Source organism: Orcinus orca, chromosome 12, assembly GCF_937001465.1.
Source record: "Orcinus orca chromosome 12, mOrcOrc1.1, whole genome shotgun sequence".
Classification (NCBI taxonomy): Eukaryota; Metazoa; Chordata; class Mammalia; order Artiodactyla; family Delphinidae; genus Orcinus; species Orcinus orca.
Genome location: NC_064570.1, coordinates 35704203 through 35731214, shown reverse-complemented (window position 1 = coordinate 35731214; position 27012 = coordinate 35704203). Strand labels below are relative to the sequence as shown.

Genomic DNA, 27012 nt, shown 5'->3' with positions numbered 1-27012 from the left:
ATATTGTTCTTCCTTGCTCACTTTAAACTTCTCAAAAGAGCCCTCCCCTGTGGTTACAGTAAACTCTCTTTACTTTGTTGCAGATAATAGACACTTATTTGTTCATTTGACAAAGAGAAGTTTAGCGCTTGACTGTGTGGCACTCTTGACCTTGAAATCAGTTACTAATGTCAGAATGGAAGAGGCATTTTTCTGTGTGTGTCCTGCATCCAAATGGGTAGCGCCCCTGCAATCGAATGACTTACTACCTGGGTCCTGACAAGTGAGCCCCCCAGTACCCTGACTCCACATGCACCACTGGAATGAAATCCTAAGACCTAGATTTACTCTATCTTACTTTTCTATATCTTTCCTGAGGTTTTATTACCAAACCCCCATCCCTTCCTCGCTAAATGTCCCTTACTGTCCCTTTTTTATCCCACCGTTTTTTATCCCAGCCCATGATTTTTGTTGTTGTTGTTTACATCCAGTAAGATCCACTCAATTCACATATGTTAGAACCAAAATTGTTATGGTTGCAGAAAAAGTATAGAAAAGAAAATTGGTATAACCTTGAATTTCAAATATAGGGAACTAGTGGATGAAGAATAATTGTTGTATACTAATCTCCCTTTAAAAACGGTAATGAATGCCAGAGACAATGAATTGTCTGCTCATAAATTTGACCAGAAGCTTAATTGAAAGAAATGTTTATAGAGAGTTGGCTGAACAAAGGCCATGATGTCCACCCATGCCCCTCCAATTCTAGGTGTTACACCAGGAGTCTAGCCAGATCTTCAGAAACTGTATACTTTGGTTACCTTGTTTTGCATCCTTTGCACCCCTCCCCCCAAATTGTGCTCGCACTGAAGCATTCTATTAATACAGTCACAAGAAACCTACTGTTATGTTACTTAAGAGGTGTGGTTATTAAGGTAATAGTTCCTTCTACAGCTCCTGCTTGAAGACTCTTGCAAGAAATTCCATTCAACTCTAAATGCCAAAGAAAAGCTTTACTTCCCCTGAACAATTATGGAGTGTCCATTTTTCATCATGCAAAAATAGAATTAGATAGTCGATTATATTTCCCTTTCTGATTTGGCAACTAGGAAACACAGAGTCAGATTTACAACTTAATTTTAATAACCCTGTAAAAACCTATGGCGTATTATTGATGTTCTGACTTTCCCTTTGGTTTGGAATTTCTGTTCTACCTTGTTTTTTTTTTTCTTCTGATTTTTTTAACCTAAGTATATTTTCCCATTTTATTGAATTTATTAAGCTGACTCACATCTTTTGTAGAACAAGGAAAAATATAAAACATAATACCAATAAATGGAAACGTGTGCAGAATTGATCTATGGATACAGTATGTTTTGATTAACAAGTTTAATAGGTTCCATTAAATGTGCTTTGAACAAGTATTGCAAGTTTAGTATATTTACACTTGTATAGCCAAATGGAAAACAGTGTTACATAGTTTTGCAAAACTAAGATCCACTTATTTTTTTTAACTATTAAATTTATGTCTACTATTGACTAATTTAAAATTGGTAAAACCATTCAGTTTAAGTCAGTTCTGGATTGACCAGGAGATTCATTCTATTTAATTAAAAAAAAAAAAGTCATTTTTAGCCAAAGGGCTAGCCTAAATTAGCTTAACACTCACCACACTGTACCTCACATCTGACCTCTTTCACATCAGTAATTTATTTGATTCATCTTTGTTTTAATAAATCATAGAGATTCTTCCTTGAGTCTCTTTTATTCACCATAAAATTTAAAAGATTGAGCTCCCTGAGTTAATTGATCAGACTTTCTTCATTCTGGTACTTTGACAACTACCTGTTAAGTTGGTTGAATTTAACCGCGTAAATAGTTATTTGCATCTGTGTGGTGTCAACCTCATTTTCATACATTTATCACCCTGGTCCACAGAGAGACTGGCCCTTCTCAAGGGATAGTCATTGGTGCAGTCCAGGAGCTTTTGAGGTAAAAATAATCTGAATTCAAAAGTGCAACTTGAAACATTGAGGAGGGGATTTGGAGAGAGATGTGGGCAAATTTTTACATAGAGGCATATCATTCCGGTAACCTCCAAGTCTTTTTTTAAAAAGTTTTATTTTTGTAGTAGGCAATACCTTCATGTGATTCAAAAGGTACATATGGGTAAACATTGAAAGGATTCCCTCTCATCCTTTTTCCTAGTTACCTGCTTCCCCTGTCCACTGGCAGCCAGAGTTATCAGTTAATTGAGAATCCTCCAGTGACATTTTGTGCACATACAAGCAAATATGAACATTCAGCCTGCCCCTTTGAGCTCATCATCATTTCTCTAATTGCCTTCTCTCCATTCCCACTGTTCTTATTTGGTTCCTCAGATGCTTTGGACTGTTGCCTGCACTTTACTTTCCCCTACATTTCACCCAGTCTTCCTTCTAAACTTTCTTTTCAACCTTATAAAGGATTCCCATCCTGCGCAGGAAGGAGTCCACCATGAATCTTACTTAGCCTGCTCTCCTGGGCCCTGAGGAATTCATCTCTTGTCCCCTGCCCCTCCCTGTCATGCATGTGGCTCACCGTTGTTCTTAACTTACCTCCCCATCCCCAATCATGGACTCTTTTTTTTTTTTTTTTTGATGATGAGAAACAATGCCGTATTTTATTTTATTTTATTTTTTGCGGTGCGGGCCTCTCACTGTTGTGGCCTCTCCCGTTGCGGAGCGCAGGCTCAGCGGCCATGGCTCACGGGCCCAGCCGCTTTGCGGCATGTGGGATCTTCCCGGACCGGGGCACGAACCCGTGTCCCCTGCATCGGCAGGCGGACTCTCAACCACTGCGCCACCAGGGAAGCCCCAATCATGGACTCTTTAAAAAAATCTGATGAAAGTTCATGGTCTCATCACACACGAAACACACCATTTTGCCTACATGTCCTTGTTTATGGACCCCAAGTTCAGAATCTCTATGTTGGTAACACAAAACTGTTTGTCACTTTCTGCACATGCGCTGCATATGATTTTTTCTTCTCCACGCTGTTTCCTCTGCATGGAACACTTGGTCCTCCTACTTTCATTAGCAAGCCACACTCAGTTCTGGTGTCATCTCTAGGGGCCATTCTTGGTTGAGAGTCTAGAAACTCATGGAGCCTTCCACATGTAATGTAGTATCCCAAGTAGGCTTCCATACTGGCAACAGGCATTTCTCATAAATAGCAAAATTGCCTTTCTAGTAAAAATTAATTATGATTTTGGATAACATGCTATGATTGGTCAAAAAAAAAAAAAAAAGCCCAAGGTTGAAGCTTTTATTTAACTATTCATCCCTCCTCTACTCCGCTCCCCGCCATCCTCCGTAGAATATGTCTGTATCATTTTCTTTAGCATCCCTGCCTTACTATACTAATTCTCTCCAAACATTGTGTTAACACTCATTAAAAAAAAAAGTTCATATTTATTATGGCCCTCACCTAAGAGAGTGTTTTTTGTTTTTTGCCTCTGCCTCTGGGTTTGCTTCTGTAGTTCGTACATAAAGGAGTGAAACCCTCCAAGTGTGCTGTTACTCTTAAAAATCGAAAGTATTAACCACCAACCCTGATGGATGACATGAACCATCTGGAGATAGTGGCCCATTCTACGAAGTGACTCCTAAGTATGTGAATATAGTATTTTTCTTTCCAAGCCAAGTAATCGGAGGGCGTCCTCTGTGCTTGATTTTTTTTTTTTTTTTTTTTTGCGGTACGCGGGCCTCTCACTGTTGTGGCCTCTCCCGTTGCGGAGCACAGGCTCCGGACGCGCAGGCTTAGCGGCCATGGCTCACGGGCCCAGCCGCTCCGCGGCATGTGGGATCTTCCCGGACCGGGGTACGAACCCGTGTCCCCAGCATCGGCAGGCGGACTCTCAACCACTGCGCCACCAGGGAAGCCCTGTGCTTGATTTTATTGCAAAGTGCCTGACATGAGGTAAACTGCTGTTGACTGATTAACAGAGGATTTAGCCAGTAAGAATTTAATAGCATTTGTTCAGCACTGTTCCTGTGGAATCCTCTGACTAGTGGACGATTGTGATCACTAACCAAACTAGCCATGTAGAATAGGCAAAATCTGTAAGACTGCTCCATAGGTGTGAGATCCCTTGAAATCTTTCATTTTCCTTCTGTAATTCTGACCTCACTAAGCAAACATCAGATTTACTAATTTGTTTCCCCAGACATGTTGATGTGAGGAATTGAGTGTGTCTTGAGTAGCAGTAATGACTATTCCAGCCATCCAGTAGGTACAGCCTCTGTTGTATGCTGTAAAGCACAATTTTAGGATATTAATCTGTTGGGAGGGCTTGCTCAATCCTTACGGTCCCAGGTATTTACAGCTGAGCCCTCAGCCCTAGGTCCTGGTGATTCCCCCTAGGTATATTACTTGCCGGGCTCTAGGCTCCCACTGAAACAGCTAGTTAGCAACCCTCTGATCTTCTAAAATAATTTCAATTTAACACACTTTAACTCTTTAAAAAGCATTCTAGGAAGGAATCGTTTTAGTCCATTTGGGCTGCTAGAACAAAATTCCATAGACTGGGTGGCTTCTAAGCAGCAGAAATTTACTGCTCACATTTCTGGAGGCTGGAAGTCCAAGATCAGGGTGCCAGCATGGTCAGGTTCTAGTGAGAACCCTCTTTCAGGGTGTAGACCATGGACTTCTTATTGTGTCCTCATCTAGTAGGAGGGGCTAGGGATCTCTCTGGGCCTCCTTTATGAGGGTACTAATCCCATGAGGGCGCTAATCCCATGAGGGTAGATCCCTCATGATCTAATCACCTCCTGAAGGTCCTACCTCATACCGTCACCTAGAGCATTAGGTTTTCAACGTATGAATTTGGGGTGGGGATGGGTGACACAAACAATCTATACAGCAGGAATAGAAAATTCACAAAACAGGACTACAAACGGCCAAAACATGAAAAAATATTCAACTTCATTGCATGAAAGAAATGCAGACTATAATTAGATTGTAAAAGTCCATAACAATGCTGGCAAGTTGAAGTTGGGTCATTTTCCCTTTTCACAGATGGTAAGAGGTTATATGGGGGTATTATTCCTTTGATGGAGAGCAGTTCAACTCATAGAATCCCTTGGCACCCATGATTCTGTTCTGAGCACATCCTAAAAAAATCAGAGATGAGGCTTAATTTCAGTGGGGAGCACATTGTCTCTGGAAGGCAAGTGGTATGGTAGATGGGTTAAGAGCAGGGATGCTGGAGCCTGTTGCCTGGCTTGAAGTCCTTTTCCACCGTTTGTCAGCTAGGTGAACTTAGGCAAGTTAATTTCTCCTTGGTTTTCTCATCTGTGAAATGAAGATAATAATAGTATCCACCTCTCACATTGTATTGAGAATTGGATAAGTTAATATATGTAAAGCACTTGGAATTCTGTCACAGAGTAAGCAACTATATAAGTATTGGCTATTAGCAAGGTTGATATTGTAAAAATTGGAGACAAATCCAATAATGGAGTCTTTTTTGATAGTATACCAAACTGTATGTACAAAAAACCCTAATTTGATTTTAAAATGCAGCTTCATGGAAGAAAAGACAGGAAAGTGATAAAATATTGAGACTTTTGTCTCCATTGCTGGGATCATAGGCAATTTCTATTTTCACATTTTATTTGTTATCCATATATATTACAATGATAATTGTTAGAAATAATTAAAATTAATATATCATAGGATTCTTATATTCTTGACTTTTCTTCATCAGATGCATATTCATTTTGACATATTTTACTCTCTCTTCCTCTTTTCAAAGCTTCTAATATTTCACTTCCTCCACATCTTCACCCACACGCCATCTGCTTGGTATTTTCTTGCATTTAGCTTGCTTGCTTGTTTTATGTATAGATCAGCCCCAAGACTAGTTCCTCAAGAATAAGTAGAGTAGGTGAAAGGATTTATGAGATTTTCATGGTGGTGGCTTTCTCTTGGAAATTTAAGCCAGAGAGTGCTGCTTAGGTGATAATGGTACTGTATCCTGTCCACATTGCAGGCACTCAGCCGTATCTCCCACTCATCACCTGCATAAACTCAGCACTTTAGTAGGGTCAGAAGGGTCCTCAGTACCCCTCACGCACATGGGGTAATTCCTGCTTTCAGGCTTTTGGCTGCCCGCTCTATCTGAATTTCCTTACACATTTCTTCCTTTTGAAGCCAATATTCTGCACCAGGTTGATACTTAATTCCATCAACACTTTCCAAGACATCTGCTCTACTAATTTCAGTTTATTTTGGCACTTAACTATTTGTACTGAAATTTTTTTTTTACATCTTTATTGGAGTATAATTGCTTTACCATGGTGTGTCAGTTTCTGCTTTATAACAAAGTGAATCAGCTATACATATACATATATCCCCATATCTCCTCCCTCTTGCGTCTGCCTCCTACCCTCCCTATCCCACCTCTCTAGGTGGACACAAAGCACCGAGCTGATCTCCCTGTGCTATGTAGCTGATTCCCACTAGCTATCTATTTTACATTTGGTAGTGTATATATGTCCATGCCACTCTCTCACTTCGTCCCAGCTTACACTTCCCCCTCCCCGTGTCCTCAAGTCCATTCTCTACGTCTGCATCTTTATTCCTGTCCTGCCCCTAGGTTATTCAGAACCATTTTTTTTTTGTTTAGATTCCATATATATGTGTTAGCATACGGTATTTGTTTTTCGCTTTCTGACTTAACTTCACTCTGTATGACAGTCTCTAAGTCCATCCACCTCACTACAAATACTCAATTTTGTCTCTTTTTATGGCTGAGTAATATGCCATTGCATATATGTGCCACATCTTCTTTATCCATTCATCTGTCAGTGGACACTTAGGTTGCTTCCATGTCCTGGTTATTGTAAATAGAGCTACAATGAACATTGTGCCACATGACTCTTTTTGAATTATGGTTTTCTCAGGGTATATGCCTGGTAGTGGGATTGCTGAAGTCGTTCTATTTTTAGTTTTTTTAAGGAACCTCCATACTGTTCTCCATAGTGGCTGTATCAATTTACATTCCCACCAACAGTGCAAGAGGGTTCCCTTTTCTCCACACCCTCTCTAGCATTTATTGTTAGTAGTTTTTTTGATGATGGCCATTCTGACCAGTGTGAGGTGATACCTCATTGTGGTTTTGATTTGCATTTCTCTAATGATTAGTGTTGTTGAGCATCCTTTCCTGTGTTTGTTGGCAATCTGTATATCTTCTTTGGAGAAATGTCTATTTAGGTCTTCTGCCCATTTTTAGATTGGGTTGTTTGTTTTTTTGATATTGAGCTGCATGAGCTGCTTGTATATTTTGGAGATTAATCCTTTGTCAGTTACTTCGTTTGCAAATATTTTCTCCCATTCTGAGGGTTGTCTTTTCATCTTGTTTATAGTTTCCTTTGCTGTGCAAAAGCTTTTAAGTTTCATTAGGTCTCATTTGTTTATTTTTATTTCCATTTCTCTAGGAGGTGGGTCAAAAAGGATCTTCCTGTGATTTATGTCATAGAGTGTTCTGCCTATAGAGTTTTATAGGGTATTGCCTTAAATTTAGGTCTTTAATCCATTTTGAGTTTATTTTTGTGTATGGTGTTAGGAAGTGTTCTTATTTCATTCTTTTATATGTAGCTGTCCAGTTTTCTCAGCACCACTTATTGAAGAGGCTGTCTTTTCTCCATTGTATATTCTTGCCTCCTTTATCAAAGATAAGGTGACCATTATGTGTGTGGGTTTATCTCTGGGCTTTCTATCCTATTCCATTGATCTATATTTCTGTTTTTGTGCCAGTACCATACTGTCTTGATTAATGTAGCTTTGTAGTATAGTCTGAAGTCAGGGAGCCTGATTCCTCCAGCTCCAGTTTTCTTTCTCAGGATTGCTTTGGCTATTTGGGGGCTTTTGTGTTTCCATACAAATTGTGAAATTTTTTGTTCTAGTTCTGTGAAAAATGCCTTTGGTAGTTTGATAGGGGTTGCATTGAATCTGTAGTTTGCTTTGGGTAGTATAGTCATTTTCACAATATTGATTCTTCCAATCCAAGAACATGGTATATGTCTCCATCTGTTTGTATCATCTTTAATTTCTTTCATCAGTGTCTTATAGTTTTCTGCATACAGGTCTTTTGTCTCCTTAGGTAGGTTTATTCGTAGGTATTTTATTCTTTTTGTTGCAATGGTAAATGGGAGTGTTTCCTTAATTTCTCTTTCAGATGTTTCATCATTAGTGTATAGGAATGCAAGAGATTTCTGTGCATTAATTTTGTGTCCTGCTCCTTTACTAAATTCATTGATTAGCTCTCTTAGTTTTCTGGTAGCATCTTGTACTGCAAATTAAATATAGGCTTGCTTTATGACTTAGTTTTTCTTACAGTTAGCTGATAGGGGTTGTGTTTTGTACTACTCTATGCCCTTCAGGTTTCTAGCACATGGTTGTCCACATGCATGCACATGGAACACAAGAAGACTGCATGTTGTTGTGTTGATAACATTCTTAGGAGATGATTTATGAGTTTTCTGTTCCATCTTCCTCTTTGCCCATCTTTCTCATTCTTTTATTTTCAAGATCAGAATGTTGTATCATTTGGTTCTCTCAGTCTTACAGATATTTGCCTGAAATTTTGATAATAGATTTTCATTCCTAAAGTCTAAAAACTAAAGGACTCAATTGCAAAGAACATCACAGTTACTAAATGCATTTACAATTAGGGTCCAGTAATATACAGACTAATCCTAGTTGCAAGGATAACTATCATCAACTGTAAAGTATTGCTTGTTTGATCAAGAGAGTTTCAGGAGTTTGCCAGAGAATGTGTTTAAAGTTTGTAAATATTTTAGATTCTCATAGGTCTTGTGTTTCCTAGAAAGGACCAAATCCTAGGAAATATTTTCATGTATCTGCTGTCATAGCTTGGACCAGTGGTTCTCCAGTGGAGTTCATGTGCCCCTTGAGGGTATGGGAAGAAATTGTTAGAATGTCTGTATCATCTTTTCATGACTTCTATTTTGTTATATGTTTTATAATGCATGTATTAGTGCAGAAGACATTTTTTATGTGAAAAATATACGTATTAGGATTTTATGCTCGGATATGCTTTTATTGATGTGGAATATAACTTTAGAAAATGGAGACCACTAATATAAATAAAAGGTAAGACCTTATTGTTCTATAACCGAAGTCAGTTTCTGTTATGTATTTAGCCATAACAACTAAAAAGTCAACTTATTAAACATAAATCCTATGTTTAACCTGAACTAGAAGTTGTAATGTATGTCACTGTGTGTGTGTGCATGCATGCGTGCACAGGCACACTTGCTTATACATGTAGAACATGAGACACTCCATTTGAGAGCTTACAGTCTGATTGAAAGGAATATGGGCATGAGGAGCCATTAATTAGGAAATGGTACAAGACAGCATAAGTGTGTGTGAGAAATGTAGCAGTATGAGTTTGTTAGATTAAAATTGCTAAAGTGTGGTAAGAGTGGCATGCCACAATGGTGATGCTACATTCTCAGATGATTTCAAAACTCATTTTATGTTAAGAATTTTCCCTGATAATCAGGTCAGTTCTTAGTCCATCTACTCAATAAACTGTGCTTGAATTGTCTCCTGGGTACAGATGTTAACTATGTGAGCTTTCTGCTCTAATATTCAAAATAATATTTACCGATGCTCTCAATCATATGCCCACATTTCCTTTAAATTATATGAGAAAGTGGCAGAATAGACATAAGGGGGAAGTAACAATATTTTTGAGGTAGTATCCTTTTGGAACAGTGATAGTGTATAAGATTTACGATAAGTGAGTGTTTCCTAGAGCTGCTCTGACAATTACCAAAAACTGGGTAGCGTAAAACAACAGGAATTCATTGCCTATAATTCTGGAGGGTGGAGTCTAAAATCAAGGTGTCAACAGGGCCATGATGTCTCTGAAACCTGTAAAATAATCCTTTCTTGCTTTTGGCTTCTTGTGATTTGCTGGCTGTCCTTGGCACTCCTTGGCTTGTAGCTGCCTAACTCTAATCTGTGCTTCTGTCTTCACGTGGAGTTCTTCCTGTGTGTCTTGATCTTCACATGGCCATCTTCTTATAAGGACACCAGTCATATTGGATTAGAGGCCCACCATACTCCAGTATGACCTCCTCTTAACTGATTACATCTGCAGTGACCCTGTTTCCAAATAAGGTCACATCCTGGCTTACAGTGGATACAACTTCAGCATTTTTTTGGGGGGGGGGTGGTGTGACACAGTTCAACCATAACAATAAATAATATCAAAGTCTGTAGGTGAATGTACCAAGATGTACATAAGTCACGCTTGGTGTCAAGTGATGCCTCCTTGTAGCTAAACTTCCACAGCCATGCACATTGGTTGTGAGGTAAATGACAGCTGGAAGGAAGGGATACTTTCTTGGCTGTTTTTGTTAATTGGCTGCTTCTGTCTCTGGGCTTTGGTATTCCAGGCCTCGGTAGAATTATGCCTATAGATGGTAACATGTACTATGTAGCTTTGATCTTCCTGGTAAAAATCCACAAAGTAATTTGTGGATTAGGATATTTCTAAAGGTGTGTTGGGTTTTTGTTGTAATAATACTGCATAACAGCCTCCAAATCTTCGTGGCTTAGAAGCACAAATATTTATTTCACATTCATGAATCTGCAGGTTGACTGTGGTTTGGCTACTGTTGGCTGGGTCCAGCAGGACTGGGCTGGACTCCAAAGCTGAGGTAGGAGTTCGGGTCTGTTCCACACATCTTCATTCTGGGACCTGTGCTGAAGAAGGAAAAGCCACTACCTGAGGCATACTTTTCTGGTGGAGAACAGAAACTTGCCAGGCCTCTTAGAGCGTTAAGTTGAAGTGGGTACACTGTTAGTCCTCAGTCTGTTGGTTAAAACAAGCCACATGGCCAACAGAGTAGAGAAGAATACTCTGTGTACTAGTGCAAAGCACCGCAAAGTGGCATAGCAGATGGTTTGCATGTGCAATTCTCTTACAACTGGATTGTTGAGTACAACAATCCAGTCTGGCCAAATGGCCAAAGAGCCCATTCTCTTTTGAATTGTGCAAGAACTTTTATATCAAACAACTTAATAAACCTTTAAAGGAAAACATACTTAAACCATAGAGTTGATTTCTAAACCCAGTCTCTTGGAAAATTAGAATTGAATATCATACGCATAATTTTTTTCAAAGAAGAGGTCACACTGCTTCCTGATGCTGGTTTAATTTTGTGTTGAGCAGATTCCCTGCCCCGTAGCACTTTTCGCTATGCTTCTTCCTGAACCCACGTTTGCATACTTCCCACATCTTGTGCCGTACCGACCAAAGCACTACATGCGCCTCTCCATTTTTGCCTTACACATCTGAGGGTAGGGTAGAATTCCAGTCCTCTTGAGCATGCTCTGATAGAGAACATTTTCATTAATGAGAAAACTCTTTCTGGTTTACAGATATGACTGTTCATTGGGTAGCACTGTTGAACTATAACCAGAATGGTTGTTTTTGGTGTTGTCCCACTTCAAACACCTTCCCTAAGAACACTGACCTATGTGACCTGGCCCTTTTCTTTCCACTGGTACTTCTCTTTGCATAACAGATTTTATTTGGCATTACTTTCTGTCATATCCTTTTTTTCTGATTGTTTAATTTTTGTAGATTTTATTTCCTTGTCAAAAATCGAAGTTTTCTCAGAGTGTATTGAGTCCTCTTTATATGCATAAGTTGTAGATAAATTGTGCAGTGATAGGCATAAAACAGGTTCTTAGTAAGCTTACTGATTGAAGAGATTGCTTGTCAGTATGTGACAAGGCACTATTTTGGAGTAAGTGTAAATTGTTTAATGCCACCTGTACATTCCATGTAAATAAATATGCTGAAAGCGTATTAAAAAGGGTGATAATTCAATTATTTTTTATTTTGCATTTTTACACATATTGGGTGTATGCCAGTGCATTTTGAAAATAGCATTCAATTGCCGGTACCATCCACATGAGAACAAAGAAGCATGTGACTTTTCCTCAGTGAAATGGCAGCTTACCTGGTAAAGTGAACTTCCTGTCTCTTCACAGTCTCAAAAGACACTGTAATTCTTGGAAACTAGTGTTTGCAGCCCATATACTGTATGTTCTATGGAAAGGTATTCCATTTATTACATCTTTCATCCATCAAATTTTATTGGTTTTGTTTGCATGAATTAACCCTAATTCAGATCCATCAAATAGATACCTCCCATCAAATAATAATAATTAGTAGTAACCACTGGCCACACTTATTTCTGTCCTAAAATTGAAGGAGTTGGGGCATGATGCAAGACCAGAACCCCTGCAGCAATGATGCCATTTGCTGTGAGCAAAGGCAGCTGGTGTAGTGATTCACATTGGTGCCTACTCTCTGGAAGGCCTTGGGGAATAGGCTTGAGTTCTATACTGGTAGAGACTCCAGAAGACTGTGGAACTTTTTTCTTTTTTTTTAAATTCCTTTTGGGCCAGGGCTAGAAGATATCTGCAAAAAAAGTCAAATATGCCAGAGATCCTAGGATTTTAGCAGTGGGTCTATTGAATAATATTAAAATGAATTCCAGAAGTAACTGAAGACAAACTTTTCTTCCCATGTCACCTGTTTGTTTATTGATGCTGCTTGGAGCCTACCACCTTTAGACTCACCTTAGAGATGATCTGAAGTGATCTTACAGTACTGGAGCAATAGTAGGGGGTGTCCCTAGAAACTACCTCTGTGGCGATGCAGGCATCAGATTTTTTTCAACTCTTGTGAGGGTAGGGACAATCATATGCATAGAGCAGACAACCAATAAATAGTGATTGATGGTGAGAAAGAGGAAGTTTCCTCTTATGGTTGAGATGTGAGATCAGCAGAGCAGACTCTGTTCTGTTTTCATTGTGTCCAATAACTTTTTATATGACTTTCTTTGTGTACAGGTAGAAAACTGTACAAGACTGAATTCTTATATCCTTATAAGTATTAATGAGAGAATGCATGCAGTATATTAAAAACCTCTGGTAGAAGTTAATAGAATCATAATTTTTAGTTCTAAAAAGGACCTTCAGTTTTAGCCCCTAAAAAAAAAGGGGGGGCTTTTGTACCTTAAAATCAATAAAGAACATTTTTTAAAAAGATCAAAATTCCATTTTTAAATTCTGATTCTTTGTATTTACTAATTTCGTTTTCAGCGGGGAAATAATTGGATTGGCAGAAGATTACTTTTCAAAACAACAGAAACAAAAAAAATTTGCCAACAGCTAAGGGAAATATTTCTGGCATATTCAAAGTTATATTATTACTTCTGTCCTTAAAACTTAAGAGGTAATTCACTTAATTTAGTGAATTAAGGGAATGTGCTTTCCAGTTAGCTCTTTAAAAGTCTAATTCAGTGCAATAAATGTTTATTAAATGCTTGAACATGTTCAGTGCAGTGCATTTATTAATGAATAGCAGTGACTAACCTGAATACAGTTCAGGATCGATGTCCTAAAAGACAATTGACCAGAAAACTGGTGTTCACCCTCTTGTTCTTTTAATGGTGGGTAAATCTGGAAAGAACCAGGCAATTGACGTGAAAATTCTGTGTAGTAATATTGCCTCTCATTAGAGGCCATAATGAGTGGCTCTGACTTTGACATTAGATAAAGCTGATCATTCTGGCTCTAACTTTTATGGCTGTTTGACTTTGAATAAATGTTTCAACCTTTCTAAATTTCAGATTCTTTATCTAAAAAGGATTGAGAATATGAACTCTCATATAGTCATAAAGATTAAACAGTGTGTGTAATAGCATTGAACAAAAAAATCTGGTGCATGTGGTTAATGTTCAGTAAACAGTTTTAACTGTTGCTGCTTGCTGTCATCTCTACGTTCATTCACCCGGGCTGCCTGGCTTGAGTTAGTTCATGATCTAATGTTTCTGTTTAGGGGCAAATTTGAATCTGGCTCTCCAGGTGTAACTTTCATGAACACAGGAACGTTTGGGCTTGTTGAAATCTCAATGGAGAGAATTCTCTGTTCCGTGGGGTGCTAGACTCGATAGATACCTCTTGAACACTTTTCATCTCTATACCAGGCCTTTTACAGATAAGGAAACTGGGGTCTGGAGAAATTGAGTAACTTGCCCAAGGCTGCATACCTTGGAGATGGTAGAGTCTGGATTCCAACTGGGCTTGTCCTGCTTTAAGGGTGCTGTGCTGCCTTAATAATAAGAGTCCGAGAGGTTATTCAGGTAAAGCACAGAGAATCTTGAAAACAGAGAATGACTCAGCTGTGTGGAGTTTGTAAGATCTCAGCTTTGAAGGAATTTTTGAAATTAAAAAATTTTAATTAAAAATGTTAGTTTATCCATGGAACTTGACTTTCCTCTGTAACAGTGGTTTTCAGTGAGTGTAGTATTCCCCATTAGGGTGCAGTTTGGTTGGCATGGTTCCTGGGGAGGGGCACTAGCATTTAGTTGGGGGAAGCAGAGGTGCCAAGTGCCCTGCAATGAGCAGGACGGTCCTAGACAACAAATAATTGTCCTTATATTTCAAATTTCATGTCATCTGTAGGACCTACATGAATATTTATTGGGACATTCTGAAGAAAAGAGAAAGAGATTGGTTTTAAATGACTATGTATAGAAATGCTGGTTATTATTTATAGCACTAGTTTTTATTCTAATGTTCTGTGCACTCCCATCTACCCATTACCCACCCCCTCCCAACCTCTCACCTCTGCTCTTTCATCTTTCTGTACTTCTCATATGTAGTGAAATTATTTCTGATCTTATTTCACCTATAGCTAAACTTGTCCTAAATAAGTTAGTATAAGCATCTGAGTGTTTTGTTGTGTCTTCTAATGAAATTGTGCCTGAGAATTTACTTTATTATTATAAATTATTAACTTATAACTTACCTGTTGTAAGCTACTTTTCTTTTGGCATTATATTGATTTTTGAAACCTGAGAATTTACATACTGAACTACCTGTTATCAATTACTTTCCTTTGGGGCATTACATCGACTTCATAAAATTCAGTGTGTTAAATGGGTTATATTACCTATCATCTTCATCTCAGCATTATAAAGGACATGTTATAAAATACTTATATACAGTTGACCATTGAAAAATGTGGGGGGTTGGAGCACCAATCCTCCATGTAGGTAAAAAAATGTGTATAACTCACAGTGGGCCCTCTGTATATGCAGTTCCTCTATGTCCGAGGATCCTGTAGGACTGTACGATAGTTACTGAAAAAATAGGAGTATAGGTGGACCTACGAGGTCCAAACCCTTGTTGCTCAAGGGGCAACCGTATTTATTTAGGTGAGGGGTGTTGATTTTTTGATAAGGTTGAGAACTTCCAGTCTACAGCGACCCCACAGAATGGTTGTCCAGCTTGTGCTCAGTCATCTTTGGCGATTAGGAAGCTGCTGTCTCTGGAGGCAGCTCTTTGCATCAAGCCCTTCTGTTGAGCCAAGACGCCTCTCCCTTAATATCCGGTGCCTAGTCCTAGGCACACCCTTGAAGTTCTATTGGTACAAGGCTAAATCCTCTGCCAGATAAGATCCTTGAGGTATTTGGAAATAGCTGTCCTTTCCTCCCGACTCTTTCCATGCTAACCCTGACCAGTTCCTTTGACTACTATTCTTAAAGTTTAATTTTGTGTTAGTTAATCATTCTGTTTGTTCCAGTTTCCTTATATTTCTCCTGTACGGTAGTGGGAGACCCAGAGCTAAGTGCAGTAATCTTGATATATTCGAATCCTCAAAAAGGGTGGGACAGACCACCATAGTCTTTTTTATTCTGGGTTGATTGCATTAGTGGTTTTGTTTTGTTTTGTTTTGTTTTGTTGTTTTTGCCAAGGTGGGGCGGGAGGGGTTGGGAAGCAGTGGCATCGCACCACTGGGTGTGTGGATCTTACTGTCACCTCAAACTGCAGGTCATAGTCACTTGTGCTAATGTTGGGTTCTCCCTTTCTTTCATTCCTTAGCACTTCTCCCAGATGTAGAACCCCAAATTAATCTACAGACAGCTGATGTCTGTCTGAACTGAAATGCTGTTATCCAGGATGTTATTTATCCCTCCAAAAGTCTAATGGGGCCCCTGTTTTTGTTTTTTTAATTAATTTATTTATTTTTGGCTGTGTTGGGTCTTGTTTCTGTGTGAGGGCTTTCAGGGCGAGCAGGGACCACTCTTCATCGCGGTGCGCAGGCCCCTCAATGTTGCGGCCCCTCCCGTTGCGGAGTACAGGCTCCAGACGCGCAGGCTCAGTAGTTGTGGCTCATGGGCCCAGTTGCTCCGCGGCATGTGGGATCCTCCCAGACCAGGGCTCGAACCCGTGTCCCCTGCATTGGCAGGCAGATTCTCAACCACTGCGCCACAAGGGAAGCCCCGAGGCCCCTGTTTTCATTCATGTCAGTGATGAATTTACTGGTGAGGACAAGCCTTAAGGACGAGCACTGCATTAAGCTGTTAACATCTTCCCTCCAGGTTGAAGTTGGAGGTGAGCTCCCAGCTCCGGCTTGAGGCCAGTCAGTTGGTCAGCACATACCTCCTGGTACAGTGGTTCAGTGCTTTCTGTAATGAGTCTAATCATAGAAGCACCCATCCATGTCTGGGCCACATTTCTCAATCTTATTCATAAGCAGATCAAGAGAAACTTATCCAGTGCCTTCTAAGTACAGTTACACAGTGGTTACCTAATTTCCTTGATGCACTGGAACAGTGACTATGTCCAAGAGGGAAATTAGGTCAGTATAATTTGGCTAGGCCACCATTCTCTGAACTTCCTCCCCTCTACCAGCCCTATACGAGAGCCACACCAGACCACACAGGCCTCCCTGTGTACCATGTATTCCCTCCCAATGGCTCGTACCATCCTCATTCTGCCTAGTGAGACCAACCTCTTCTGCATTCAGGATCAAACTCCCGTTCCTCCCTCATAGTCCAGCTCTGGCATCATCTGTGGAGCTTCCCTGACCCTCCTTCCCTTCCTGGCAGAGTAGTTGCTTCCACTCTGTGCTGTGTGGTTCCTTGTACCCACCAATATCGGACCACTCGTCTTACCAGGTGATGGGTGTCCGTTGCCTGTTCCATCTGAGCTTCCTGGCCTATGAGTGCTGTCTTCATCTTGTGTCTCCAGCAGAGTACTTGGTCCATGGTAGATGCTTCAAAAAGGGATCTGCTTGTTTGTTGTTGTTGTTCCGCTGAATGGTTGGTTTTCGGTTAACATTATGGATCTTAGCGTTCACCGCCTCCTCTTCTGAGCCCTTGCTAAGCTGCCTTTAATGATCACGTCTAAAGTTTTGCTACGGATCTATGTGATGTTCTCCACTGTGTAATTTGCACACTCCCTTCTCTATTTTGTTGAAAATTAAAAAGTATTTGCCTCTTGTCAGGCTTTTGGCATTTTCCACATATTCAACAACTCCTGACCCTGCCAGTGATGTTTTAGAAATCTCATTTGCACGTTCTCTTCCTAGAGAGAACTTATAAAGTGATCTGTCTAGCCCAGAGTTGATTCTTCATTTAGAGTATCTAGGAGATTTGATGAAACCTCTGTACTCATCTTAGGTAAAAGAGCACTGAAACCCACATTTGTTTAATTCTTTTCAGGTCTAATTTCATTTCCCTAGGCAAAGAATAATGGAGTAAGAGTTGATCAGGTCTCCAGTCATTTTGCCATCCATTGCCTTTGTCCCATTCAAGTGATAGACCACTGGCCTGTCCTTGATCATCACCTTGATTCAGGCATAACTTTTTAGTTCTTTGTTGCCATTAAGTTCTGTTTTCTGTTGCTTTGCTTCTGTGACACACATTTGTTTATCTGGGGGCGTTATCTCCTAGATGCTCCCCCTACATGTTTGTGGCAGACTTTTGTTCTATTTCTGTGTCTTTCTTCCCAGGTTTCTTGTTAAAAAGAGTATTCAAATTTCTGACCTTGGTTAACACTGATATTTGAATACCCTTTACGTGTTTAGATGACAGTATGGCTTTGAGAAAGACTGAACACCTGTCATATTTCAGTATAAGTCTAAGTATTTTCTAGGAGGAAATGTCTGCATAGAACGGTACATTTTGGTCTGTTCCTTATGTGGCCAGATTTAGTGTGACCAAGCCTTAAAGCATGCTGTTGTCATTATTTCATTTGTATAATAGGAAACCTGTTGTTGGGAAAACAGTTGATGGACATCATGGGTGCTCTGGTGTTTTTCTAGTCCTCGCTGGTTATACCTGAATGAACAAGGAGCTGCAGTGTAGATGTGAAGCCAAAAAGCCACACTGGGCTGTGAGTCCACACTGGTTTGATGTAGTTAGGGAGTCTGGTAGCTCTGTCCTTAAATCCCTTCTAAGTGGTGTCATGGGGAGCATCAAACATTTGCTGGCGACACAGAAAATACTTTGTCTTCAACACAGCTCTTATGAGGTAAGGATTTTGTATGTGCCGGTTTCTTTTTGTTTTTTTGAATAATGAACTGAATGTAGGTTTAAATTGACCATTCTGATTTAAGATTACAAAATAATATTTAAATAGAAGATACATCTTGTGTTCCCTCATACACCATAAATGCAGGAGACTCTTGTAATTATGTAATACACCGTAAATGTAATACACCGTAAATGTAAAAATGTAACACCCTGTAAATGCAGGAGACTTGTAATTCAGTGTTTGGACGAGTCTAGCGTTTATTGATGTGAGGAGAAAGTCAGCATTAAATGAAAAAAGGGCTTTTAAGAAGCCCATTATAACCACTTATAATGGAAAATGTAGTTCCCATTAGAGACTGATTTAAAGGAGCTCTGGTTCTTCACTGAAGCATGAAGGCTGCTGGGTGGTGTGCTGTGCAAATCATTTTTATAGCATCCTTTGCTGATCTCTTTCTGGTTAATCTGTTGGTGTGCCTAGACCTGAAAGAACTGCATCTGTCTTGTTTAAGAAATGTATAAATTCCCAGAAATTTAAAAGAAGCCAAAGATTTGGATATTTTTTTATTTATCAAATAGAAAATGGAAAAAGAGCTCTGCCAGTTCTAAACAGACACAGCAGCACCAGATGTCAGTTCTCGGATCATTTAATCTTTTCCTCTTGTACTTATTTTTGTCAATATTTTTCCACTGGAACCACATATTAGTTTCTGGCTCAGCTTGCAATATAAAAATTTTCCAATTAGATTGTTATGACTTCATTTTTATTCATGAGGGGAGATCTAATAAACAGAGATCATCACATATGGTGGCATGCAGGAGAGGAACTTTAAAATAAACCACCTGGCCCAGGGCAGGGCAGAAAGCCAGGGTTCTAATTCTATCTGGAGTTCCAGAGAGGCTGGCTTGAACCTACATTCTCCATTTCCAAATAATTGTTAATTTGGGAGGAATCCTTGGATTGATATCAGTTTGCCATATAATTGATCTTATCCCCAGGACTGGATTAATTCCTTGCTTAGCTTTTATGTGGCTTTTCTGCCTAGTTCTGTGTTAGGTATTTAGGGAAGTATAAGGAAAGTATGAAACATGATGGTTTTTGACTTGGAGGAACTTTGGTTTGTTTGGGGCTGAGGAGGGTAAGTGAAGTGGCATTGTCACACAGCGTACGATTAAGTGCCTCACAGTAAGTGATAAGTGACACGTGAAGTACGCTTACACGGCCAAGAGAGGAGGGCACACGAGTGGTCGGGGGAGCAGAATTGGGCCCTTGTGCTGGATCTGGTCAGAAGGAGTGTAGCAAGGTTACCTCAAGCTTGGGAAAAGAGTAAGGATTAAGGTATAGAGTTGGGGAGGAGCCCAGTGGGTTCAGGCCACATGTGAAATGGAGGTTAGGAGAGTTGGACACTCGGCCACTGTCTTTTCTTTGTTACCACAGTTCTTGAATGAGTACTTCCCTCATTCATTGAGGCGTGGCTTCCATCCCCACTGCTCCACTGAGGCAGTCCTATTGGAGGTCTCAGTGACCCCCATCCTACTCATGGCCAGGTACATTTGTCCTAACCTGTAGAGTCTACGCCGAGGCATTGGAGGCTGCTGATTCCAGACCACTCTTTCTAACTCATCTCCAAACGCTTTCTGGCTCCAAAGGTTATTGAAAGACATTGAAATGTACACCAAACTGGATTTAAATCTCTGCTCCACCAAGGCTGGTCATGTTGAACTAGGGAAATTAGTATCTCTCAGCCTCAGTTTAATGGAAGTAAGGATACCTAACTCATATTGTGGGTGTAAGGATTAAAAGAGAGAACATGGGGATAATACGTTGAAATAGTGACTTAACAGAAGGTAGGCATCGTGGTTGGTTTTCTTTCTCTGCCTGGTAGCTACTCTGCCCATCTTGCCCTTTTCATGCGCATACTTATGCTCAGGTATTCCCGCTTTCTGGAATGCTGTCTCTTTTTCCTCTTTACTTATTGAAATCCTCACCACCCTAGAAGGTTTACTTTGTCACCTCAATCAGAATTGAACTTTGTGTCTTCTGGTTTCTTAGTGTTATTGTTCGGACAGCTCCAGGTTACTAACTCCACATTTTATTGTGGAGTTAGTTTAACCAACTGTATCCCATTGACCCGACACTCATCTTAATTTCCCTACTGGTTGGTAAATCCCTTGAGGGCACCACCATGTCAAAGCCATGGAGATCAAGCAGTAAGAGTTGAAACTGTGTCATCCATTGTTTCCATACAGGACCCTGTGCATAGTTGTCATACCTGCAGGGTGTTATCGTACTGTTTTTTTTTTTTTCCTTAACTACAGCCATATGTTGATAATTTCTAAATCTTTTTCTCTAGCCCTCACTGCACTCCTGTGCTTTACATGAAATCAAGCATGGTGAATGTTTCCAGTTGACTATCCCATGAGCACTCAAAGGCAGCGTGTCCAAAACTGATCTTTCATCTGTTTCTGCCCCCCGCCCCAAATGCATGCCACTTCCTGTAGATTGTATCATATCTTTGGTTTCACAGTCTACCCAGTCCCTGAAGCAGAAACTTGGAAAGCATTTATCATTCCTTTCTGTCCCATGTTGTCTACATGGAATGAGTCACCAAATCTGAACTCATTTGCCTCCTAAATATTTTTTGAACTTGTGCCCCCTCCTTCTGTGTCAATTACTGCTGGCCGAAGTGTGGCCCCTCCTCTCTCTACTAGTTTTACTGTAATATCTTTCTAGTGCGTCCGTTCTCCCCGTTCTCGATCCTCTCAAGTCCATCCTCTGTGATCTGTATGTGTTACACTCCCTCCTCCCCTTTGGTGATGTCTGCCGGGAGTGGTGCCCTTGGGCCAGCATGATCACTTAGTGACATAGGTGCTGACATAGGTGCAGGGAAGGGAGTGGCAGCATATAATGCATAGCTAGGATCAAGTTCAAACTCTTCAGCATGACATGAAAGGTCTTCATGACCCTAATCTTGCCTATGTCTTCATCCTCATCTCCCACTGTTGCCCTGCTTCACATTTGATCCTGGAGCAACAGAGAAATATTGTGTCTCCTTGCTTTTGTTCAAGCTGGACTTGCTTCCTGTACCGTTTAACCAGGAACCCATACTCATCCTTGAGATCTTGGTGTATGTGGGGATTGCGGTGGGGTGGGCCCTGCATAAGGCTAAGTGTTCTTCCTCTAGGCCCTGTGCCTTCTTCATAGTGATTTGTATCCCATTGACCTGAAATCCTAAGTGCAAGACAATAAATTTCATTAGGCCAAATATCATGTTTTATTTATCTTTGGTCTCTGATACTTATCACAGTACCTTCCCTGTAATATATATTGTGAATTAAATTGTTTACGGAGTTGAGATGGATAAATAAATAATTTTGATTAATGAAAATTCTTTGCTTTTACTTTGAGGCTCATTCAGGGTGAAAAGACAGATTTTAGGAAAGGTTAATGCGGTGCAGACAGTTTAGATTAGTGAACCAGGCAGTAAGTAGATATTGGGAAATTTTGAGCAGGGGCATGGCATGATGAAAGTGATATTTAAGGAAGATTGATCTGGAGACAACCTCTTATTACAGGTTTAAATTGGGTTGCTTCCGGGAAACTTAGGTGAGGGTTGCAGGGGTGGGAAGGAAGGAGTGGCAGAGACAAGCATATAAAGCCATTCTGAAGAATAGCTTCCTGAGGCTTTGAACTTTCATTTCCACATTTGCTTAAGTGGGACGTACTCGCTGGCATGTTTCCGAAGTAAAATAGAGCACTGATTTGTTTTTAAAGAAAGAACATTCTTGTAAGACACCTAAGTGATCCATTTTTCCTCATTATGTATGAGATATATTTGTCATTAATGGCTTCAAAAGAGTGATTATAAATTCAGAAATTAAAAAAAAATTAGCTTCTGCATAGCTAGCCTAAAGCCTTCTAAGGTCAGTGGTTTTTGTTTTAGCACGTTTTGAAAGAATTGTTAATTATGAGGAAAATACTTCAGTTTATTTTTCCAGCCACTTTTTATTTTATAGTTTAACTCTTCCATTCTAACTGTAGTTTCCTGCCCCCCTCCCCTTCCCGCGGGGGCATTTGTATTTCATATATGACTCATGTGACTATGCTTACCGGTTAAAGTTTAGCTTCCATTTGTTGGGGCCATGTAGCTCCACCCTGCTTCATTCTTCCTATTGCCGTTATAAACTTCTTAATTTACAGTCACTTTGTTATTTTTTTACAGGGTGATGACTCATTGATTAAAAAGGCATTTTTCAAATACTTCGCACTTTTGATTGCATATTATGGATACCAAGGAAGAAAAGAAGGAACGGAAACAAAGTTATTTTGCTCGGTAAGCATTCAGTTTGCAAATTTATATCAGAACTTAAAAAATGTTTGAGGGGACTTTGTTCTTAAAGTATTACTTGGCATTTTGTGATTTGTGACTGTTCATAAACAGAGCAGGTAACCAGTAGAAGTTAAATGCACTTTGTTTCATCCTTTTTCTTATTTACGCTAGAGAAGTAACATTTGATTGGTTCTTCTCTTTCTGTCCTTGACAGTTCTCTCAGGCCAGTACTGCTCAGGGAATCTAACATTCTATATGCATTGCACTGCAGATTGCTCAGAATCCTGTGTTTAACAACCTACATTGAATTTTAAATCCTAAGTACTTAGTTCCTGCTGCTCTGTAGCTTAATTAGTTGAGTTATAACTAAAAATCTATGACATGTTTAAAGCTTATTACATTGTGGGGTGTCTATTACTAAAAAGTATTTTTGTAGGTAAATGGAATGGATGAAATTGTATCATTGTAGTATCTGTCATTTTTAAAACTTGAACTCGTCCAACATATGTACATGTGTTAGTATCTGAATAGGAGTAATCTACTATATTATTGGTTACTATTTACAGATTTAACCATCTGTATGGCAGCCACTCACTAATCATAATAACATGAATGGTACATTAAAACATTTATAAATCATTTTGATGACTGGAATGTTTTCAAACTCAGTGTGAGAACATAGGCTTAAAATGATCATTATGGTCTCCTAAATTGAAATACTTCTTAAGAACTAATTCAGCCTCACCACGTCCCCAGCCCCAATATTCTTGTTAAAGATGCACTTCCTGTTTTCCAAATGTAAGTCTTGGAAACTGAAAAACAAAGTTTTTCTTTGATGTTTTTATTCAGAAATTAAGCTAGGTTTTAGATTGTTAAGGAACTACTGTGTGCCAAGTACTTTACTTATTATTTCATTTATCTTCACAATAAACTTGTGAGATAGGTTTTCTCCCTGTTTTATTAATGAGGTAACTCAGAAAGTAAGTATTTTGTCCGTTTCATGTAGTATAAGAGTCAGTATTCAAATATAGGGTTGTATCCAAAGGACATGTTTCACTTAGTAATAGTAAACCAGGAATAAGAATTTTTGGAAAACAAGAGTTATACTATTAATTTTAGTGAATTATTTTTTCCTATTAGGACCGCAGAGAGTGCAAGATTGTTTGGGGAAGGAAGAAATCAGGCATCTAATGGGTGGACCATTGAAAGATAGGACACTTAGAATAAACAAGAACTAAATGTTTATTCTGAGATAATTGTAGATTCACATGTAGTTCTAAGAAATAATACAGAGATATCTTATACCTTTCATCTAGTTTCCCACCTTACATAACTATTGTATAATAAATATCACAAGGAAGTTGACATTGATACAGTCCATTAACCTTATTCAGATTTCACCAGGGTTTACAAGCACTGAAGCACTCATTTGTGTATGGGGGTGTGTGTGTGTGTGTGTGTGTGTGTGTATTTAGTTCTGTTCAGTTTTATTACGTGTAGATTTGTGTGGCCACCATCACAATCAAGATACAGAACAATTCCATCAAAAATATCCCATGTGCTACCCTTTTGTAGCCATATTCACCTTCTTCCTTCTGCCCATCACTCCTGACAACCACTAATCTGTTTTCCATCTCTATAATTTGTCATTTCAAAAATATTACATGAATGGAATCATACAGTATCTAATGTTTTGAGATTTTATTTCACTTCGTTCAATTCCCTTGGTATCTTAGTCTATTCGGACTGCTGTAACAAAATACCACAGACTGAGTGGCTTACAAACAACAGAAATTATTTCTCGCAGTTCTAGGGGCTGGAAGTCCAAGGCCAGGGAGCCATCATGGTCAGGCTTTATGTCTGGTGAGAGCCCCCTTCCTGGTTCATCAAAGGCCACCTTCTCACTGTAACTTCACGTGGTGAAAGCGGCAAGGAGCTTTCTCAGGCCTCTTCTATAAGTGCACTAATTCCATTCATGAGAGTTCTGCCCCTCATAACCTAATCACCTCCCAAAGACATCCATCTCCTAATACCGTCACATTGGGCATTAGGTTTCAGCATATGAATTTTGGGGGTACACAAACATTCAGATCATAGCACTTAAGATCTGCCCAAGATGTTGTATGTATCAACAGTTTGTTCCTTTTTATTGCTGAGTAGTATTCCATGTTATGGATGTATCACAATTTTTTAACCCTTCACCCATTGAAGGACATTTGGGTTGTTTCTAGTTTGGGACTGTTACAAATAAAGCTAGGATCATTTGTGTAAAGATTTTTTTGTGAGTGTCAGTTTTAATTTATCTGGGATAAAGGCTCAATGGAATGGCTGAGTCGAATGATAAGTACATGTTTAATTTTATAAGAAACTGCTGGACTCTTTTCCAGAGTGGCTGTACCATTTTCTACTCCTTCCCATCTGCAATGTATAAATGATCCAGTTTCTTGTCATCCTCATCAGCATTTGGTATTGTCACTCTTTTTTATTTTAACCATACTGAGAGGTGTATGGTGATATCTCATTGTAGTTTTAATTTGCATTGCTTTAATGACTAATGAGGTTCAACATCTTTTCATGTGCTTATTAGCCATCTGTCCATCTTCTTCAGCACAATGTCTTTCCATGTGTTTTGTTTGTGTTCTAACTGGATTGTTTTCTTACTGTTCAGTGTTGCGAGTTCTTTATACATTCTAGATACTAGTCCTTTGATATGTGGTTTGCCAGTATTTTCTTTCAGTGTGTAGCTTTTCTTTTCAACTTGCTAAAACAGTCTTTTGCAAAGCAAAAGTTTTAAATTTTAATGATTCAATTTATTAGTTTTTCATTTTGTGCATTGTGCTTTTGGCATCAAGTCTAACGACTCTTTGCCTAGCCCTAGGTCCTGAAGATTTTCTTTCATTTTTTTCTAAATATTTTATAGTATTATGTTTCATACTTAAGTTGGTGATCCATCTTGAGTTAATTTTTATATAAGATGTGAATTTAGGTCAAGATTCTCTCTCTTTTTTTTTTTGCCTAGGGATGCCTCTATATAGTGATTTCAAAGGCTGTAGTGCCTTCTCAGTTTGCTTCCAAACTGATTCTAACAGTAAAGGTGACTGTGGTTCACGAACAACCTGCTCATGGCTAACCATGTCTTGCTCCTAAGATGTAGAGTGAGGGGAGCCCCTTAAACGGAGAATGCAAGATGAAACTTCTGGAAGAACAGCATACTTTTTTCAACTCAGAAATACAAAATTTAATTGTCATGCTTGCCTTGACCTCTTGTGAAAAGTATTCTAGCAGTGAAAAAGCAAAACATATCCAAAAATGGAGAGTGATCCTAGGAGCATAGGGATAGCAGGACAAGGCCAATAGTCAGTGGTACCATTAAAATAGTAGATCACCGTGACTAGTTACTAGGAAATGAGAGAGAGAGAAAAAAGATAAACGTGCAGTTTAGCTACTGTAATGCAGTTGCAGCCCCAAATGGTCAAGCTATTAAAAGCAAAAAGCAAACAAACAAACACACACTCCAAAAACGTTATTATTAGAAAAGAGGCAGCCAAAGTTATAAATCTTTTCAACTACCTCTGACTAAACTGTGGAATTCCATAAAGTGGAATCACCAACTGGACCTGCCTGAAAGCTGGTTTCTGACAACCTAGGGCAGTTTGCTCTGGAGTGTGTGTATACGGGCCCTCCAAGCAAGATCTCTAGGGAGGAATATAAAGAGTCAGGCCAAGGGTGCAGCCATACCACCTTATGCAAATCTCTGCTAGTGTGCAGAGGAGAGCAAAAGGAAGATTTGCCCTGATTTCTGCCTGCTACCACAATATGTATCAGAAATCCTAAAAATTGCTTTTAACCCCCCCATCCCTTTACCCTTCTGAGTATTTAAATAGTCTCTGTTTTCTTGGTGCACTATTTCACCCTGTGGTTTTATAAACATTGTATGATTGTATGTAGTAAATAATTCTTTACCTACCCCCTTTGTTGATGGTTCTCTCTCTCTCTCTCTCTCTCTCTCTGAAGTTGACATCAAAGCAAAGTTAAGTTTAAAAGGCCCCATTTTATTTTATTTTATTTTATTTTTTAATAAATTTATTTATTTATTTATTTTTGGCTGTGTTGGGTCTTTGTTGCTGCATGCGGGCTTTCTTTAGTTGCGGCGAGCGTGGGCTCCTCTTCATTGCGGTGCGTGGGCTTTTCATTGTGGTGGCTTCTCTTGTTGCCAAGCACGGGCTCTAGGCACGCAGGCTTCAGTAGTTGTGGCACACGGGCTCAGTAATTGTGGCTT

General features: G+C 39.4%; 1 protein-coding gene across 3 annotated transcripts in view; it reads left to right on the top strand.

The window, feature by feature from the left end:
* NCOA7 (nuclear receptor coactivator 7) overlaps nt 1-27012 on the top strand; it is a 155082-nt gene that overhangs the window by 12469 nt on the left and 115601 nt on the right. For all 3 annotated transcript variants that reach the window (XM_033407794.2, XM_004263853.4, XM_012536286.3), the window contains exon 2: nt 22626-22736. In XM_033407794.2, the coding sequence (XP_033263685.1) occupies nt 22687-22736 (50 nt within the window). In that variant the 5' untranslated portion in view covers nt 22626-22686. The remainder of the gene's footprint in view (nt 1-22625; nt 22737-27012) is intronic.